The sequence below is a fragment of the Drosophila nasuta genome, chromosome 4, assembly GCF_023558535.2.
Source record: "Drosophila nasuta strain 15112-1781.00 chromosome 4, ASM2355853v1, whole genome shotgun sequence".
Classification (NCBI taxonomy): domain Eukaryota; kingdom Metazoa; phylum Arthropoda; class Insecta; order Diptera; family Drosophilidae; genus Drosophila; species Drosophila nasuta.
In genome coordinates this window covers 1,171,612-1,191,813 of record NC_083458.1, presented here as the reverse complement: position 1 = coordinate 1,191,813, position 20,202 = coordinate 1,171,612, and the positions used below count along the sequence as shown (strand labels likewise).

The 20,202-nt window shown below is 34.1% G+C and overlaps 1 protein-coding gene across 1 annotated transcript; it reads right to left on the bottom strand.

Moving 5' to 3' along the window:
* Positions 1–1,121: 1,121 nt before the first annotated feature.
* LOC132794866 (uncharacterized) lies at positions 1,122–19,179 on the bottom strand. The gene is given in 8 exon segments (XM_060805140.1): positions 1,122–5,465; positions 5,467–5,943; positions 8,072–8,434; positions 8,530–8,680; positions 8,979–9,770; positions 9,901–10,573; positions 10,655–11,915; positions 18,619–19,179. Coding segments are annotated over 7 exon segments (4,644 nt in total). The 5' UTR covers positions 10,932–11,915; positions 18,619–19,179; the 3' UTR covers positions 1,122–3,554.
* Between the last annotated feature and the right edge of the window lie 1,023 nt (positions 19,180–20,202).

The window sequence follows — 20,202 nt, the reverse complement described above, 5'->3', positions numbered from 1 at the left end:
TCCGCTCCCGTTAGAATAGAATAAAAATTGTCGAGGTTATTCTAGAAATATTTTTGCATGACAAAAAACGCCCACTGCGATTGGGTCTAAGTTGCTTTGGCTAACAATCTGATATTTTTAGTACTCTATGGTATATATTATATATAAGGTGTTGTACTATATCGATATACAAAATTTTATTTAGTTTTATTATTTTAGTTTTTTTTTTCGGTATCATTTTTGTATATTTGTAGAAAAAGGTTTAATTGAAAATGAGTAGGTGATATCTCACATTTGAGCTCACTCGACTGTGGCTTTCTTACTTGTTTTTATTGTATATTTTATTCTTATACATATCTCTATATACCCAATAAAATTTCAATTTTATATTTCGCCGGTGGTTGACCTTTCTAGGAAATCTCCACATTGAATAGACTTTATGCTCCTGACTGAGTTTGAGCTAATAAACTTCATTCAACCCACACCATATTTTTTCTCTCGCAACTATCCTATTTAATTCAAAAGTAATTATTTTTGAAATCCAAAAACTCATTTGAAATAATATGTGTACAATAATAGCACAAAATATGGTATTCCTTTCTCTGGTTGCACATCCTGTTCTTTAGTAGCACAAACGAATCATTTCGGGATTGGCTGCAAGTATATCCAAAAGGAAGCCTTGCGCTTTTCTTACCTCTAGATTTGTTACCCGCTCTGTATTCATTTCATTTTGTACAGTAATTTGGATCAGAAGAGACCGTTGCTTCAATTGTGGTGTTTTTTTCAAATAAGAATAACAATAATAATAAATACTTTCTGCGGCTTACAACGTTTGCCGAACGGGCGCCCGAGACGTAGAATGACAACAACTCATTAAGTGTAGATGAAAAAAAGCGTATTCGACCCGACATTAAGGCCATCAGGGTTGGAAGACGTTATTCCTACCTTTTCATTATCGGTTACTAAACGATCTTTCGTCAAAATGAGTATAAAAATATGTTAAAAATCTAGATTTTCATTATCATCTTTAAAGTGGGATTTAAGACGGTTAGAGGTCTTAAAGTCGAGGCTGTGCGCTGATAGGTTACTCAGTAAATAAATTAATCAGTCAGCCAGGCAGTGACAACAAAAAGCTTTATATATATAGTTATTTGTATTTCATTTATTGCACCTCTTTAAATAGTTTAAATTACTTTTAATTCATATATTTTTTTTATTGAAAGACTTCCATTACTATTTAGTATAACCAATTTAAATTTATGATCAAGGACTTACATAGACTTTTTTATATGCTTATTGACAACTTGCAAGTTGAATATTAAAATACACTATTAAATAATAAAACGCGCATAACTTCGGGACATACTTGAACTAACTCATGCATTTGTTGAGTTGTTAATAAGGGAAATATATATTCCTTTTACTTATATAATCACATACATATGAGTAGAAGGACCTATGAAAAGATTTATAATATGTATTATAGTATTATTACCCAATTAGTATCAAATTCGTTCAGTTATACTTAGATAATTATGCATATATATGTATATATAAATATATGGATATAATAAGTTTATAATTTTAGCACAGCATAATAACTTCGATGTTACTCCCTCTTGCAAACCATTTAAGTAGGAAATTTCAAATTTAAATAACCCAAATCATGTATTAAACTGAAATTAAAAATAATGAGTAGAATACAGAACAATTAAATGCTATGGATATTTTAATAAATATACCGTATTAAATCACGCGCAAAAGATGTACAAGTTTAGACAAGTATTGGCAATATAGAATATTGCATTTTACATTAAAAACTTTGGGTATGTGTATGTATGTTCAAATGCATAAAAACTCAAAAACAAAAAATTAAATTTTAGCACCGCATTCAAATATATACATATATATATAAAGAACATCAGCAAATAATTTCAACGTATCAAAATATTCTTAATTTTGCTACATATTCATTTGAAAATATCGCGGTATCAAAAACTTATTACATTCAAATATTATCTCAATGAACTCTATAAGCGTTTTGTATGATCATCGACATATAGTAAGTAGAACTTTACATAAATGGTAGTACTATCATTATAAACCAGTTAAAGCTGATCTCGGAGAATTTTATGGTATTTCACCAGCACTTTGAAAGAAACCTATTAATATATTACTTGGTTCATAAAAGTGAATTTATTAAGTTATCATAAATTTTCATAATTTACGGATTTAACTGAAAAAAACATCGTCTGAGATCAAAAGCTTATTAATAGGTCGAATCCCTTCGGAAGTCAATAAGAAGCAACCAAGCTTTGCAATTCAAACTGTTAAAAGGAAATAATTAAATGAAAAGTAAAACACATAATGCATCTCTTTGTTTAGTCTCTAGTTTGCAATTAACTTTCTAGGTACTAGAATAACTAGCTAGTATTAACATAGCTTTTGTTTTGCTTTAGCTTTTTCTCTTCACTTAGAGTCTATTGAAAAATCGGATGTTTTTTTTATGTATCTATTTACTATAAGGATGTTCTTATGATGCTTACGTAAATTGAATTTTACTGATAAGATTCATACATATTATGCAGACTTCTTTCACTTAAGTACGTATGTATGTACGTCATAGAGCAAATTATTATACGTATAATTCTAATATTAACTAATATATTGATGCATATACAAGTGATTAATGATAATGTCCGTTTATCGATCTGTATAGTTATAAAATAAATGTATATACGTATTCGGCGGAGTATTTGGTTATCTTAGTTAATCGATAGAATATATACTATTCGATAAAAAAATAAAAACGAGCAGCATCGCTAAAGTAGTAGGGCGTCGTCAAGACGAGACTGTCATTAAGATGTCAATGATGCGGCAAATAATAGCCAGACACCAGTGGTGCAAATTTTGACATATCATATGTAAAATATCCATGACGGAATTTGTCCCGTGCGAGACTCTTTACATTGAAGAAAACATAAACTGAAATAATTTTAAAAATAAGAAAAGGTTATTTTTATACATAGCACTAGATAAGTACTTTAATTAGAGCTAAGAATAGTTTTGGAATTTTCTTTCTGTTTTGTTTTCTGTTCTTATAATTGCAAAAATTAACAAATTCGTACGCAAACCAAAAAAATTAAGGAATTTAAATATTTTAACGGAAAACAGAACAAATTCCTAAAATCAATCTTAGGTCTAAATATAGTACTTATCTAAAGCTTTAAGAATAACATTCACTTATTTTTAAAATTGTTTCAGGTTATGTTATTTTCAATGTAAAGAGTCTCGCACGGGACAAATTCCGTCATGGATTTACCCATTTACAAAAAGCACAGAAAAATTAGTTTTTATAATACACTACTTTCTTTTATCGCTTGGACCCCTTCCAATACCAAATTAATTGGAAACAGAGAATGAAAAAAAAATATACAACATAACCAGGAAAGCCCACTCAGATGATTGAAAGTACATATGTATATGATATTGCTTATTAATCGAATGCGATAGATTTGTGCGTTTTCATCTTGATTAAATGTATAATTGTGTTGTGTTTCCCTTTAATTCTGTCCTCAGAATCCACTATAGCCACTAATGTCGGACGGCTTGAGTCGCTCTAATACGGTTAAGTGATGCGGTGCATGGCCATGATGCGGAAGTGGGTGAGCGTGGTGATGATGAGCATGGGGATGTGCATGACTATGTGAAAATCCTGGATATTGAGCCTGTGGCGTTGTGGTGTGGCCGTAGTGGGCGTACGCATAGTTGGGGCTGGGCACATGCAATGTTTGACCTGCAGCACTCGGCATTGTGCCGTATGGCGCCACATGACTTGCGTAGTCTTGGCTTGTTGCTGTGGTATGCTGTGGCCCATAAGGTGAAGCATACATTGTTGTGATGTGCGCATGATCTACATACATTTGGGGATGTGGATGTGATGGAACAGGATGTTGCGTCGTTGGCTGTTGACTTGCTGCTGCCAAAGCAGCGCTGATCAAATGATTTGTATGAGAATGCGGATAACTAGTTGAACTATGACACGGGTAAGCATCACTGCTACCACTGCTTATGTTCAGGTTGTTTAAGTTGGCTGACTCTATTTTGTAATGATTGTTTATGTGGTTGTGCTCGTTGCTCGTCGCAGACGAGGCAGCTAAGCTGCTTACTGAGAAGTTATTGCTTATGACATTGCTATCGTTGCTATTATTGTCATTGCCCATTTGCTGCGCGGGTGACTCTTCGTTATCAACAGGCAGACGACGTTTATGGTGCTGCTGCTGTTGCTGCAATCCTAACAAACGACTTTCGACTGCCGCTGCTGCTGCGGCTGCCGTTGCTGTTGATATTGTGTTCGATTCGTGATCACTTATTGCTGGTATTTGATCCACTAGGGACTCTAAGCCAGAAAGACTTTTATGTGTGACATCAGTTGTAAAGTGGCTTTGATTATTGCTTAATTGTGTGCTTAAATTAATGTTCTGGTGTTCTTGTTGATGTTGGTGATGCGGTGAGGGCAACATGTAGGATCTATTCGTTTCGTAATGATGCCAATCTGGTTCCCCGGTTGCCTGGGGCGTGAGCTGCGCCTGTGGCTGATAAGACACCGAAGACCCTATTGTAGATGACTGCGAATAATGAGCAACGACGTCAGACGAAGACTGTGATGTGGTTTGCATAGATTTCTGGACAGATTGCTGATGATGCTGGTTGGTCGATAGCCATTGCTGATAATGTTCCTGCTGACTCTGCTGATGAGCACCAATTACATCGACTGCCTCACGAGTCGCTGCAATCGGAAGAATTCTTGCATCGTGGCCACCGTTACATCGTTCGCTTGGAGGATCAAAATCAACTACTGTGCAAAGATTTGGTGAGCTGGGTGGCGGCGTCTCACACAGATGCGTTTGCTGATCCCGAATGGAAACCGCAGCATTCACTTGACTCTGTTGATTGTCAACGACGGGTGGCGTACCATGCGAATGCGAGTAGCTGCTGCAATTGAGGGCGGGCGATGCCATTGGCGATGCCGATGCTGTGTATAACATATGAGATGGCGGTGGTGTATTATATAAGCTTGGTGGCGCCTGATGACTTCCTTGGGGTGACTCTGTCCTGTGCTCCATAGATAGAGAATGAATTGTGGACATGCCACCACCACCCCCTGCTTTTGACCCTACAACTATATGAGCTTCTGAGTTAAGCTGGTTGGTATTTTGAGACTTAGCTGCAATAAGCATATTTTCAATAGTCGGTTTCAGTTTTTTGGGTCTTCCTCGTTTCTTTTTCGCCGGTGAATCATTATTAATGCATCCGCTATTGGAAATTATTCCTATATGAGCATTACCACCACTTCCTGTCGCCTCTATTATTGATAAATTTAATATGTTATTAAAGTCTTGTTGTTGGTTAGCAAGGGGAATTTTCGATCCGTTATTGCCAGAAATCCCCAAATCTGGTTCTTTTATCTTTTTTGGTCGCCCACGTTTTTTCTGGTGTCGGATGGTTAGATAAAATGGCTAAGTAGTTTGGTTGCTGCTGTGCTCCAAGTGAGGATGATGCATTTCTTAGCCCTTGATCGTTACTGTAAATAAAACCATCTTGGGTAATCACATTCGTCAATTGATTGTTAAATTGAATATTGCCACATTCAGCACCACCGTCAGTATTATTTGTATTACTCCCATCAACACCAATATTATCAGCAAACATATGATTAGAATGTTGCTCTATGAAATTGTGTTGAGAATTCGTGGAAGGATTGACCTTGAGAGGCTGATCCTGCTGTTCGCAGCATTGTCGTATTCTTTGCTCCGTGAACACACATTCGGAGTCATCCATGTGCTGAATTTGACCGTTTAAAAAGTCTCGAAACTTTTTTAAAGCTGTATAAAATGGCACTTTGTCAGCAGCTCGTGGCAGTTGTGCACATCGTGCTGATGACGAAGGCATTACCCAAACATACTGCAAAACAAAAATAAAATATATTTTAATTCAGTATTTTATTCTGTTTAAATAGTAAATTCTATGTGTTAAATTCCTCTTATGCATAATTGTTTTAAACGCCTCTTACCCTCGCAATGCAAAATTAGTTGTCTTCACTTTATTATCAGCCGGGCTCCGGTTCTACTTTCATATATAATTTTTATTTTTGAAAACGAAGACGAAAAATCGGTGCTCCTATTTTTATTTTCACTATTTCCTTTCGATTTGAAAATGCTTTTTTCTACATCAACAAAAAAATAGTTTGCTCATAGGTTTATTGACGTTCATTTCAGACCGTCGGAAGATCAATTAGGCATGTAATTATTTTTAAAACAACTTAATTCTGATCCCACCTCGAATTCGGAAATAAAATTTTGCTGTCGGTAACAACAATTTTCTTGCGATAAATCTATCCCCATGAAGTTATCACCATAGCAACCTCTTAGTGGAATGAAAAAAATTAGTTGAAAATACTTATATAATAAAACGGATGACATTAATTTAGTTAAAGTTGTGTAAAATATGTTTTACTTATTACTTAAATGCTAAAAGTGCATGAAAATAGTATTTGAAAAAGTTGACAGCCCACTTTTGTGGGAAACTGACGATTGACCTGTCTTTTGAAAAGGTATGTAACATTTAATAATTTGTGTAAAAGAGGAAAGGCTAATATACTGTTTTGAGGGCAAGTATAATACAGAATGAAATTATGCTTGTTAGTTCCATCCACGCAGGCGACTATTCTTGGCAGTTGATATTTCCTATTGAAGTATTTGCTAGCTTTCTGCATTTGCCTCTGATATTTTGGAGACCAATTTCCTAGATATCGTTCACAAAAGTGCTCACCCCACAGGTGAAAATATTGTTCAACAAGATATAGACCCCAAACATCCGACTAAAATCGTGACCAATGAAAATTTTCAGCTAATGCAGTGACCAGCTAAGAGTCTATGAAAGTTTGTCGATCAAACAGAGCAATAAAATATACCAAAAGAAATGATGATGAAGTAAGAAAGTTAGATAGAGATACCCGCAACCCATTTTGAATAAAAGCAAAATATTGCGGTATTTTTTTTTTTAAATATACCAAAATACACATATACTAAAAATATACCGAACGGTATTTTTGTTATATCGAAATAGTACCACATTCAAAATATACCATATACCAGATTGTCGACCAACGCAACTAAGACCTCCAATAAGTAGGCGGTTTTGCCCATCTTTAATAACTTCCACAATTTTTATCTGATCGCAATCAAATTTTCAGAAATCATAAATACTATAGGTATTATTGTATACAGCAGCTGTAGCTTGAAAATTACGCTTGTTAATCGATTTTTATTGATTTGCGGAGGCGGAAGTGAGCGTGGCAAAAATTTGGAACAAACTTGATCTGCGTGCAAACATAACAAATGCTGTCGAAAAAATTATAGCTCTATCTCTTATAGTCTCTGAGATCCAGTGTTTTATACGGACAGACAGACGGACATGGCTAGATCGTCTCGACTCTTGACGCTGATTAAGAATATATATTTTTTATAGGATCGGAGATGCCTCTTTTTACCTGTTAGAAACATTTCCTGCCGGCACAATGTTATTATTACATTTTTAAGATCATTAGCACTTTAAATGCCTATAGTATAAGTATAAGTATAAGTATAAGTATAAGTATAAGTATAAGTATAAGTATAAGTATAAGTATAAGTATAAGTATAAGTATAAGTATAAGTATAAGTATAAGTATAAGTATAAGTATAAGTATAAGTATAAGTATAAGTATAAGTATAAGTATAAGTATAAGTATAAGTATAAGTATAAGTATAAGTATAAGTATAAGTATAAGTATAAGTATAAGTATAAGTATAAGTATAAGTATAAGTATAAGTATAAGTATAAGTATAAGTATAAGTATAAGTATAAGTATAAGTATAAGTATAAGTATAAGTATAAGTATAAGTATAAGTATAAGTATAAGTATAAGGGAAAACTCTTGTAGCTAAACATTATTTCTCGTGACAATTTCTATCGTAAAATAATTGTCAGATTTATCAAAGAGAATTTGTCTTATCTGGGAAAGGACAGCTGTATAAATGAAATCACTTACGGTATCGGTACCATCGACACGGTCAGGCTGACGACCAAAATGGAATTCCTTTTTGCCTGAAAATACTTCAAATATCAACTTCCCGTTGAAAACTGCCACTTTCGGTCGATATCGCTGCAGTTTCTCTAGCAAAATGCGACTTCCCTCTTTAATTTCCTTGCGTGTCAAATCAGCAGATCCTTTTGTGGCTCGCGCCACCATATTGGTAAACCCTATGCCATGTTTCAATAATGTGTGATCATCATCGGAGCACATTTGCTCTTGTGTGAGGCCCGACAGATAGAGACACTTCCAAAAGTGGTTTCCAGGCCCGGCGTAATGATGGCCTTTATAAGCAGCAAACAGACCAGGATTGATGCCCACCTACATGATATAACAAATTTATTAGTTCAATGACATTCATAACTTGATCTCCGAGTGTATATACAATATGAGTGTATACGAAATTTACAACTCACTATAACGATATCGAGATTATCACAAAGATGGTCAGGTATGGTTCGCTTAATGACCTCGGCTTCGGACATGCCATTGAAACGATCGTGTTTCTTTCTTTCCTTCGGTTTCATGTTGGCCAATATATTGCCAGTCATCATAGCAATGCCTGCGCTGTTATAAAGAACAACAACTTGAAGTTCAAACAGATAGCATTTGATATAAATATAAATTCAATATTATTAATATGATATATGAAGCACCCAATAAAAATGTACAAAATATGATACCCGAAATTTGACATTAAATTGAAAGCTGCTTTTGAAAGTTTTCAATTACTATCAAACAGTTTCGGTGTTTCTAAACACTTTCAAAGTGCACATTAATATCGAAGAATGTCTATATAATACAGAATAACAAATATGATTACATTCAAATATTTAAATAATACAGAACTGAAAAAAAAACTTACCAGGGTGCCGCAGCTGCTTTCACATTCAAATTTTTATCGACTGAAGTACTTGTCAGTAATTTTTTTTTGCGTCCCCTTCGTTTTGGTGCAGTTAACTCAGTAGTTACCGATTTCAACTTCAAGGCGCTGTTTGAACTGTTGTCAGCATCGAGCGATTGTCGACTTGTATCTATTTCATATGATTCTTCAGCAAACGGTTCACGGCTTACTATATGCTGGTGTGGAAGCTGCTTAATATTGCTACTGGTGGTTTTAATTAGTTCTGATTCCATAGACTCTGCCGATAGAGCAGCAGCAGAAGCGGCTTCACATCCCAATGCGGATAGATTTGAGCCTGACTCGACTGATACAATATTGAGAGGATAGCTCGGATCATTGGATGTGTCTGGGACTGGGTGTGGTATTGGTGTCATTTCTTCGCCTATAAAACTATAAGCTTCGTTTGACAATATAACAGCCTCATTATTAGCATTCCCCGTGTGCAAGTGATGCGAGGAATGTCCAATAGAAGCACCTTCATCTGGTCCACTTGTCGTTGCCACATGAGGGCTATTCGACGTTGACTGAGCTGATTGATTCTGGTTCTGCGTTTGCGTTTGCGTCTGTTTTCCAATCAATTCATCCTGTTTGCCGTGTCCTACGTGTTTATGGTTTTTGGTATGGTGCATTTGAAGCTGCGGCGTTATCGAATGAATTGATGAACTGTGTGAATTTGGCGTCAGAACATCTCCAGCACTTGTTTCATAGCCATCATCTTGGTTCTCTGGCTTGGCAATATTTGGCGAGAGCGTTCTGTTCAAAAAAAAATTTAGATGATCATACTGATGAGCAAAGAAATAAATAAAACTAATATGAGTTGCATCCACTTGTAATGAGAACGGAGGACGGAATGGTTATAATAAAGTAGTCAAACTGTACTCACAATTTGTAAGCTGAGCTACGATCCTCATGGAACTCGTCCATAATCATATCTTGATATGTTTCCTGTAATTGCTGTACCGTATGCTGCTGGAGGTCCTCCTGCGGATGGAGTTGCGGTTGCTGCTCTTGATGCGACTGATTTGGATGAGCATGTTGCATGGCAAATACTTGTGGTTCATGGGAATAATGCTGACTGTAATTGGCATAGTGCATGGGTTGTTCATTAAAACTATGGAGATGATGTTGTTGTGGTTGTTGTTGATGTGACAGTTGTAGAGAGTGTTGTTGCTGGTGGTGCTGTTGTTGGTTATGTTGTTGTTGCATCATTTCGGCATACATATTATTTGGAAGTTGATGGTTTAGATTCTGTTGCTGCTCATAATGATGATGTGCTGATGATGTGTGATGCTGATTTGAATGATGATGATGATGATGTTGCAGTGTTGGAATCATTTGTCCAAAACCAACGCCAACTCCAAGTGCTTCCTTTGCACCAATATGCAATAGAAGTTCGGCGGGATGTGTCTCTCTTTGTGGTTGGTGATGATGCAATTGTTGTTGTTGATGAGTGCGATAAATATCGGCATGCGGAAAATATTGGCCACCGGATTCAGCGCTGAGATGTAATCGGTCTTGTTTCTCATACACATTATCATTATTATTTTCATATGCCCCTGAAAAATTATGGTTATTATGATTCAAATTCCTCTCTCTGATTTGTTTATAATGCGTATTTTGGATAAATTTACACTCACCATGTGGAGCCCATATTGTTGTTGTTGTTCCTGCTACTGCTGCTGCTGTAGTCGTTGTTGTTGTTGCTGAACCCAAATCTAGTGTCAAAATATCACCCGTTGTTGTTGTTGTAGTTATTGCTAAATTATCAGGAAGTCTTCTCACATTTAAATCGGTGACGGAGGAGGAGTCTGTGGCACAACCATTGGTTTTATCAATAAAAATGGCATCAGTGTTATAGGGTAATTTACTCTTCTTATTCTGTGATGTGGACATTAAACAGCTTTCAGCATCCATTGAAGATAATGCATTTGATGCAGGAATTACTAACGCAGGCACAACTAATTCAACACTTGTCACCAGCGCCTGTTCAGGGGCAATGTATTCATTTTTTTCTACAGTTGTAAGTGCATCTATGCGATCCGAAGCTTTGACAGCACCCTCAACGGAATCCGTACTAGTTGCGGGTAAAATGTGATGACTTGTTGACCCTGCATCACTGCCGCTGATTCTGCTAACTTTCTTTGCAAAGTTATTTATTTTCTTACCATTAATTTGCATCAGCGAACTATCATCATATGTGCTTCGGTAAGTGTCTAGGCTATTTGCGGAAGCAGAAAGGGTATGCTTTTGTTTGTTTTCATTGCTAACCTCATCATCAACCTTAATATATTTGTTAGATTCCACCTCATCATCACTGTTACTATTCTTGATACTAATGTTACTTTTTCCTATAGCAAATTTCTTGCGTTTAGGATCCGTTCTTCCGCTTCCTTCGGGGCTACTTCGAGATTTAATGTTCTTATTAGCCGGTGGTTTATTATGATCACTCTTAGAATTCAAATATGTATCTTCATTCGTTTTGTCGGGCAATGCTGATTCAATTATTGGTATTTTCAGCGCTGCTAGATGATCCTCCGCATTTGATGCCATAACAAAAGCAGAAACTCCGATTGCCCTACCCAGCTGACGGCTGAGCTCCGCAATGACCTTTAGCACAAGCAAAATACTATTTTTCAGTTGTGTCGATTTTATTCGATATGGATAAATTACTATTTTTTGTATAATTATTATTGCCGCTGTTATTTCTAATGTTAATAACGTGAAGGAACTACTTAATAACGGGGTGTTCTCTTCCAAAATTCGTGCTAATTGCATTTCCTCCTTTAATTAAGCTGTGACTGCAATTAAGGCATTCTTTTCACTTTTTTGTTTCACTTTAATGCAATTCCTCACTTGAATATTTACTAATGTCCCAATGTTTTAGCTTAACCGCGAGATCTGTAATTTAATTAAGATATTTTATTATAAAAACAACACTAAAATATAAATAGTCTAATAACAGATTAAAGTCCCTAGTAGCTCATATTATTCCTATTTAATCTCGTTTGGAAGGTCGTGCATTATTTATTGTCAGTGCAACGGCAGAGACCATCCAAGAAAAAGAGTAGAAGAATATAATGCTTAAGAAATGTGTCGGCTAACTTAGTTTTCATCGTATATATATTTAGTTATTTGCCTTACATAACTGGTTGACTGAACTATCAACGCACTACCCCCAGTATGCTGAATCTCGTATACAACAGGATTTTTATACCCGCTACCCATAGGGTAGAAGGGTATTATAACTTTGTGCCGGCAGGAAATGTATGTAACAGGTAGAAGGAGGCATCTCCGACCCTATAAAGTATATATATTCTTGATCAGCGTCAACAGCCGAGACGATATAGCCATGTCCGTCTGTCCGTCTGTCCGTCTGTGTGTCTGTCCGTCCGTCCGTATGAACACCTAGATCTCAGAGACTATAAGAGATAGAGCTATAATTTTTTTTCGACAACATTTGTTATGTTTGCACGCAGATCAAGTTTGTTTCAAATTTTTGCCACGCCCACTTCCGCCCCCGCAAAACAAAAAAATCGAATAACAAGCGTAATTTTAAAGCTAGAGTTCCGAATTTTGGTATATATAATAATTACTATAGTAGTTATGATTTCTGAAAATTTGGTTGCGATCAGATAAAAATTGTCGAAGTTATAAAAGAAATATTTTTGTATGGGCAAAAACGCCTACTTACTAGGGGTCTTAGTTGCTTTGGCTGACAATCTGGTATATTGTGCCGTCTATGGTATATTTTGAATGCGGTACTATGTCGATATACCAAATATACCATTTGGTATATTTTTAGTATTTTTGCAGTATATTCGGTATATTTTGAGAAAATACCGCAAATTATATTTATTTTATTCAAAATGGGTAGCGGGTATCTCACAGTCGAGTACACTCGACTGTAGCTTTCTTACTTGTTCAAATTTGATATGATATTGTTGGGCATTTCCAAAATTCCGCAAAGAAATCGTATTATTTAGGGTGTATGAAAAATGCAAACAGCAATAGCTACGACAACCTAAGAATATAGTTGAGTTGAATTGAGTGAGGGTCTATCAATTCGAAATCAAAAGAATTTCTTTCACTTTTCACTAATACTACTTGAGTATGTAATATTCAAAAACCCTAATAGATACATAAATGGATAGATATGGCTAAAAATATTTACTAAAAAAAAAAAAATTGCAGTATATAATACCCAATTTTAATGAAAAGGAAACTACATTACAATATACATTTTCTAATTTTTCCATCAAAACAATAAAGCCCTTACAGCACCGTACGGTCCTTGCCACATACAATAATTCTTAAATCACTTAAACATTTTTTTTCAGACAGTAGTATTATACATACCAAAGCTAGGGCCTTAGCTTTAAAAAAGAGTAAAAACAAATTGTAACTCTATCTTTTATATATATTTATTGAAATCTAGGTGTTCAACTGACGAACTGATAGAAAAACTTCCGAAAAAATACCGTTTAATTTTTGTATTAACTAAATCTTACAGTCGGCAATACTATATATGAATATGTATTTTATATTGTTCAATCCTGCACAATGCATTAGACTGAAATATCTTACCAGCTACTATTGTTAGTGTAACTCATAAAATAATAATTCCAAAAAATTATCTTGCTTTCACTGTATGTTTGTATGTATGTAAATATACATATTGGCAAATATTATATTAAATAATGTAGTATGAACCAAAACACATCATCAATTATGTATGTTTTTGAGCTTCTTGCACATACAAGTGCCCCACATAGCAAAAGGAAAAAAAGGTAGTGTTGAAAATTTACTGGATGAAAACACACTATTTAAAATGGATATATAGTATAAAAAATAATATAACGAGATGCCAGTCGCACTGATGATGACTGACAATTGGGTTTGTATGAATCGTAAGATATTCGAGGGCTTATATGCTACCCTATTCATGGTGCAGATCAAGTTTATTTTTATCTTTGGATGACCTGTTTTCAAGGACTTTTCACTATATTCACGAGGTCGAAGTGCAAATTCTCTCAACATCAAAATATGGTTATTAATTGCATCCACAACGTCTGAAAAGTTAAATTTGATACTCCACCACACAACCATATGAACATTCACACCAACACTAAACTTCTCTAACCCTACGCTTGGACTCATATACACATATGTACATATGTATATGTATAAAGATATTGACTTCCCCTTTCATCAAAATAGTCCAGCAAGCCCAAATATATATATATGGAAGTAAATACCATCATTTATACATAATAAGTACGTATGTACGAGCAAGAACAGTATAACTTCCTTAGCCGAAAGAACACTCTGATAGACAACTAGATGAATACTTGAATTAATATATTTATCTCTTAGTGAGCACCGGTTTCACTCAGATTTAAACCATTTCACCACTCCGTATCTATCGTATATATGTGTATGTAGATATGTATGAGTACAAATAAAAATAGATCTATTTTAAATATAGATATGTATGTATGGATGCATATGTATATAAATATATATCGACATACATGCGTTTTCCATTCAAAGTAAAAATACAAAACAAATATCAGAAAAGGCAAAAATCGAAATTACTACTCTATTTAGATCAATTCAATAAATTATTTGACACTAAGGTCACTCAAAAAGTGTAAGTATATATAAATTTATATATATATATATAAATTTTATATTTTATTCATTAACTCTACTTATTTCCGTTTTGCATCATAATAAGCAAATCTCGCTCTGCAACGATTATATTCCAGTACAAAGTGCTCAAATTGATAGTCTTATCGATTTTCTTTACTACTTTATGCTACTTTACTACTTTAAGCCTTTTCTCATGCCTCTGTGTTTTTATTTTTTCGACATATTTAGATTTTATGAATTGCTAAGAAATTTTAAATATGGTATATGAAATAATCAGTTGATTTCCATCGATATCGAACTTATTCGATAAATATACCAAAATGTTATACAAAATAGGCCACATTTTAAGAATCATTACCGCATGATCAATGATGCCGCTTATGGAATGATAAGGCGGAAGATTCTACTTATCAGAAATTTCTTTCTGAAAACTCTAGAGAAGAGCAAACTGTAGGTGCCACAGAACTTTAAGAGAGATATACAGTGTTTTTTGTGGGAATAATGTTGGCCGATTGCCTATAAATATTTGTTCACATTTGTGTAGAATTCAAATCAAATAAAATAAAAGTAAGAAAGAGATACCTGCAAATCAGTGAAGTATTACGGGGATCTTTAAATATACCAATTTAGTATAATGCAAATATATTAAAAAATGCCGAATGCTATATTTACTATATTTTGCACTCTATGGTATATTTTGAATGTAGTACTGTCTTAATATACCTAAAAGACAAGACGGAGGATCACCGTAATCGACGCGGCTTTGGTCCACTAAAGCATCGGATAAAGAAAGCAGTCACCTTGCTAAAGTTGCCAAAGTTCAACTCCTTAACCTCTACTACGGTAAATAGATCGAGAATTTCCTCCCTGGTAAGAAAGGAGTTTCAAGCTATATGCTGGTAGCATCCTGCCATATGACCCACGACAAACCCGCTCCGCCGGAGGAGTAGATGAGTTTGGTGAACATGGTCTATTCCCCAAAGAGCAGCTAATTATAGGTACGAACGCCAACGGCTACCATAGTGTGGAAGTTCAGTCATCAATCAGACATCAGAGGTGATAGAGGTGAAGATAGCCAATAGAGAGGACGTGCCCACTTACATACATAGATCCTACAACTTGCAATGTGCCTGATTTGACAATCGAAACTGACTATAAGTACATTCAGAAACGCTTGTAATACGAACTAGATGAAATTTTTGACTATTGTTACAAATACTCTAGGTCCGCCGAGTACAATCAACTCCGTACAGGATATAGAAACATCAGTAAATGTCCTCTCAGCTGGATTACTCTCTGCGTTCCATCAATCCTGCAGGCTCTTCAGGCCGTTGAGATAATCGAAGCCACCTTGGTGAAATCCAGATCTCTCATTGTTCCGTGGTGAAATTACTAGCATGTTTCGACTTGTTAAGAAGGCGGGCAACTTTTGACACATATGTACATAATAACAACTATAATCTTTATGATTCCTGACTGCGATCAAACAAAAATCTCGAGTGTGCTCGACTGAGAGATACCCGCTACCCATTTCGAATAAAAGCAATATATTGCGGTATTATTCTCAAAATATACCAAAACAACTAAGAAAATAAAAACAAGTAAAAAAAACTGACACCTTGGCTCAGCATTTGACTAATAAAAGAATTTTAGGACCTTATCAAAAATGATTTTTGTTATAAGCAAGATTGTTCTTTTTATAAAAGCAATGACATAAAATGAATTAAATTCTGTAAAAAGGAAAACATGCTTGATATTTTAATTCTTATGCAGCATTTATGCTTGGTTGTTCATAAAATAGTTAACATAGAAAGACATTATAACTTTGTGAATATTTAGTTAACCAACAGAGCGATCTCAGATCATAGATCTAAGAGACATTAAAAGGTAGAGATACAACTATTTTCCGACAACACATGTTATTGTCGCATGCAGATCAAATATCTTTTGTTTTTGCCACGCCCAGTTCCGAAACACACCTTAATAATTATTATTGACTTTATAATTCTTGAGAATTTAGAATCCATTGAAGAATTAACTTCTACATGAATAGCTCAATTTTTATGGTATAGTTTGGTATATTTTAGTGATTTTTATCGGTATTATGATTTTAACAATTTAAGTAATCGAACGGAATATTTATTTCGAATATTTAGACCTGCTACCCATAGGGTAGAAGGGTATTATAACTTTGTGCCGACAGGAAATGTATGTAACAGGTAGAAGGAGCGTCAACAGCCGAGACGATCATGTCCGTCTGTCTGTCTGTCCGTATGAACACCTAGATCTCAGAGACTATAAGAGATTTTCAAATTTTTGCCACGCCCCTTCCGCCCCCGAAAATCAAAAAAATCGAATAACAAGCGTAATTTTAAAGCTAGAGCAAGAGCGAATTTTGGTGTATACAATAATAACTATAGTATATATGAGTCCTGAACATTTGATTGCGATCAGATAAAAATTGTGAAAGGTATTAAAGAAATACTTTTGTATGTGCAAGAACGCCTACTTACTAGGGGTCTTAGTTGCTTTGTGTCGTCGATGGTATATTTTGAATGTGGTACTATATCGATATACCAAATATACCGTTTTGTATATTTTTAGTAGTATTTTCGGTATATATTGAAAATAAAACCGCAATATTTTGCTTTTATTCAAAATGGGTAGCGGGTATCTCACAGTCGAGCACACTCGACTGTAGCTTTCTAACTTGTTTTTGTTTTATTTTATTGAAAGTGCGTCGCGGGTAAGAATCTCACATTCTAACTTGTTCTTTAATGAATATTAAGAAAAAAAGCGATCTCAATAAATCAGACAGGAATCAAAATCTTACTTTAGTTGCATACGGGCTTTGCGGTAGATACTGCATTTCCCTCCTAGTCTTTCCGTTATCGTGAAAATGCGAAAATGTATGTATATACCAACCAAATCAATCGGTTAATATGAAAATGCTACAAAAGAGTCAAACTCTAAAGAAAACAATAATTTTAAGGATTCTTGAATAATGTATAATAATATATAATAAATAATACATTTTGTAGAGATATTATGTAGCTCTGGACTATAGTTTATTTCTGAGACGTAAATTTTAACGGTGAAGCTATCCAAATGGTTAGTGGATATCTCATACATATATTTTAATCTCTCGTATTTTAATATCTCTTTTGACAAGTGCTGTCACAAATAAAACTCTATCTCTTAAATTCTTCAATGTTCCAATGTTTCTTACGGGCAGACGGATATGGCTGTCATCTGAGCTTTTGACATTGGTCAAGAATATATATACTTTACGGAGTTGAAAATGCCTCCTTTTGCTTGTTACATGCACACTAACATCTTATTTGAATTAAAATAAAAACTATGAAACAAATTGTTATGCAAGTAAACGTGACCAGCAGTGTATACTTTATAAAGTATTGATTGATTTGTAAGAAAATTGTTATTTGTTTATTTAAAAACTTGAATGATCATTAAACATTCAAACTAGATAATCGTACCCAAACTGCTACTAGGACAATTCATCCATCCCTAGAATTAAAAATTACTTGTATTTAGAGTGTATAAATATTATGAATCTACAGACACACAACAGCATCTACATCTACTAAAGTACATAGACTTAAAAGAAGTCAGCAGAGAATAGAACGATCATGAAGAATTGATTGTTTCGGCTGAACACATAAACATACACATTATGTATGCATATTTCAGTTCTGTGATTCCACTGAGAGATATGTACATATGCATTATCTCAAACGAATCCGAAACTTTTCGCATACACACCAAAAACATAGACTACACATTCATGCATAACAAATATACATATGTATATATATGTATGGGGACTTGCATTTGTATGCACGCTTACATTTTTAGGTCTGTTTATTTTTTTTTAAACCAAATCACCAGCATTGCCTATAGATACACTAATATGCATGTATATACTTACAATCCGTACATTACATTTTCAGATCTCGTATGTATGGGACACTCACACAATTGAACGGGTGAAGAGTGCAATACACATAGATATACATACATATGTATACTGTTTTTTTCAATTACTAGTACACTATTATTGTTTTCACCGTGTATGAACATTTTAAAATAGTCCATATGACATATGTGAAGGTGTGTATTTTATGTATACCGTAATTCCTTTTATTAATCGAGCACAAATTAATTATGAAATATTTATAATTTTACATAAAGTACATGCACATTTACGTATTTTTGTATAAAGGTTGTATGTATGGCACTTTCAAGAACGCGAATGCGGATGAAATAAAATATTTACAAATATTTGCATTAAAGAGCTCGCCGACTGACTAATCAAAAATGCCACAAATGGTAATAATACAAGCAATGTACATGTATCTATTGATGTTGTATATATTAGGACACGCACATATGCAAAACTATGTCTACGGTGTATATTAAATATGTACGTATATTACGACAAGCGTCCGCGGTATCGACCGTACGATTCGACTATGCATTCTCATTTAACAGTATATTAACATTTCAATCGGAACTGTGCAATTAATTTTGGTTTGAATAGGACACTTTACAGAATGTTATATTCACGTAGTAACACATATTGAAATGTACGCATGTATGTTTAGATGTTATGTACATTCCAATGTATTTAATCTATTTTAAAACAATATACATAAATTACATATCACTACAAATACTCATACGCTTCTGCACATTTTGTGAATGTACGATAATTGTAAAAAAGGACAGTAATAATATTAACAATTTATTTATTAATATCAATTTACGTACAAATTTATTTAGCGTTTTTTATTTCACGAATAAAAAAGTTATAGCATTAACATTTAAAACCAAATATAGATTTTAGAAAATTAAAAATGTTGATTTTAGTGTTGCCCATAAAGCTTTTTGTATATTTGTATGAAAACACATAAATTTCATATCAATGTTGTGTCAAAACGAGCTTTTTCAGAATAGTATGACCATTTACTTATAGCCTATTTCCACAGCACCAAAAAACCTCAGTTTTTTTCCGTTCAGGTCGAACGTTACGTTCGCCCCATGTAAAAACCCATAAGAAAAAATGACGGTTCGAAACGTAAAAAAACTGAGTGGCAGTGGAAATAGGCTATTATTCTATGAACGCAACGATTACCATGTAGCTTAAAAACTCTGATGGTAAATGCTAATTTTTTCCTTGAAATGTATGCAATTTTATAATACTTAAAGAGATGGAAAATAATTCAAACATATTAGATATGGTGATAGATAATAATATTTTTACCGATTCAACTTTAATATAATGAAGTTGGTAGTTAACTTCAATAGTAAAATACCTAAATTCGCTTTTCGTCTTTTTGAAGGTAATGTTTATCGAATGATGGGGCGTAAGGTTCAATTTAATGAATATTTATAGCTTATTAAATAAATTCAGTTATTAAAAGAAACAAATGAACTCACATTTTGCCAATTTAATGGAGACAATATCCCAAGGAAATTGTACTGCAACTTGGTTGCAATTTTTTAGTTTCAT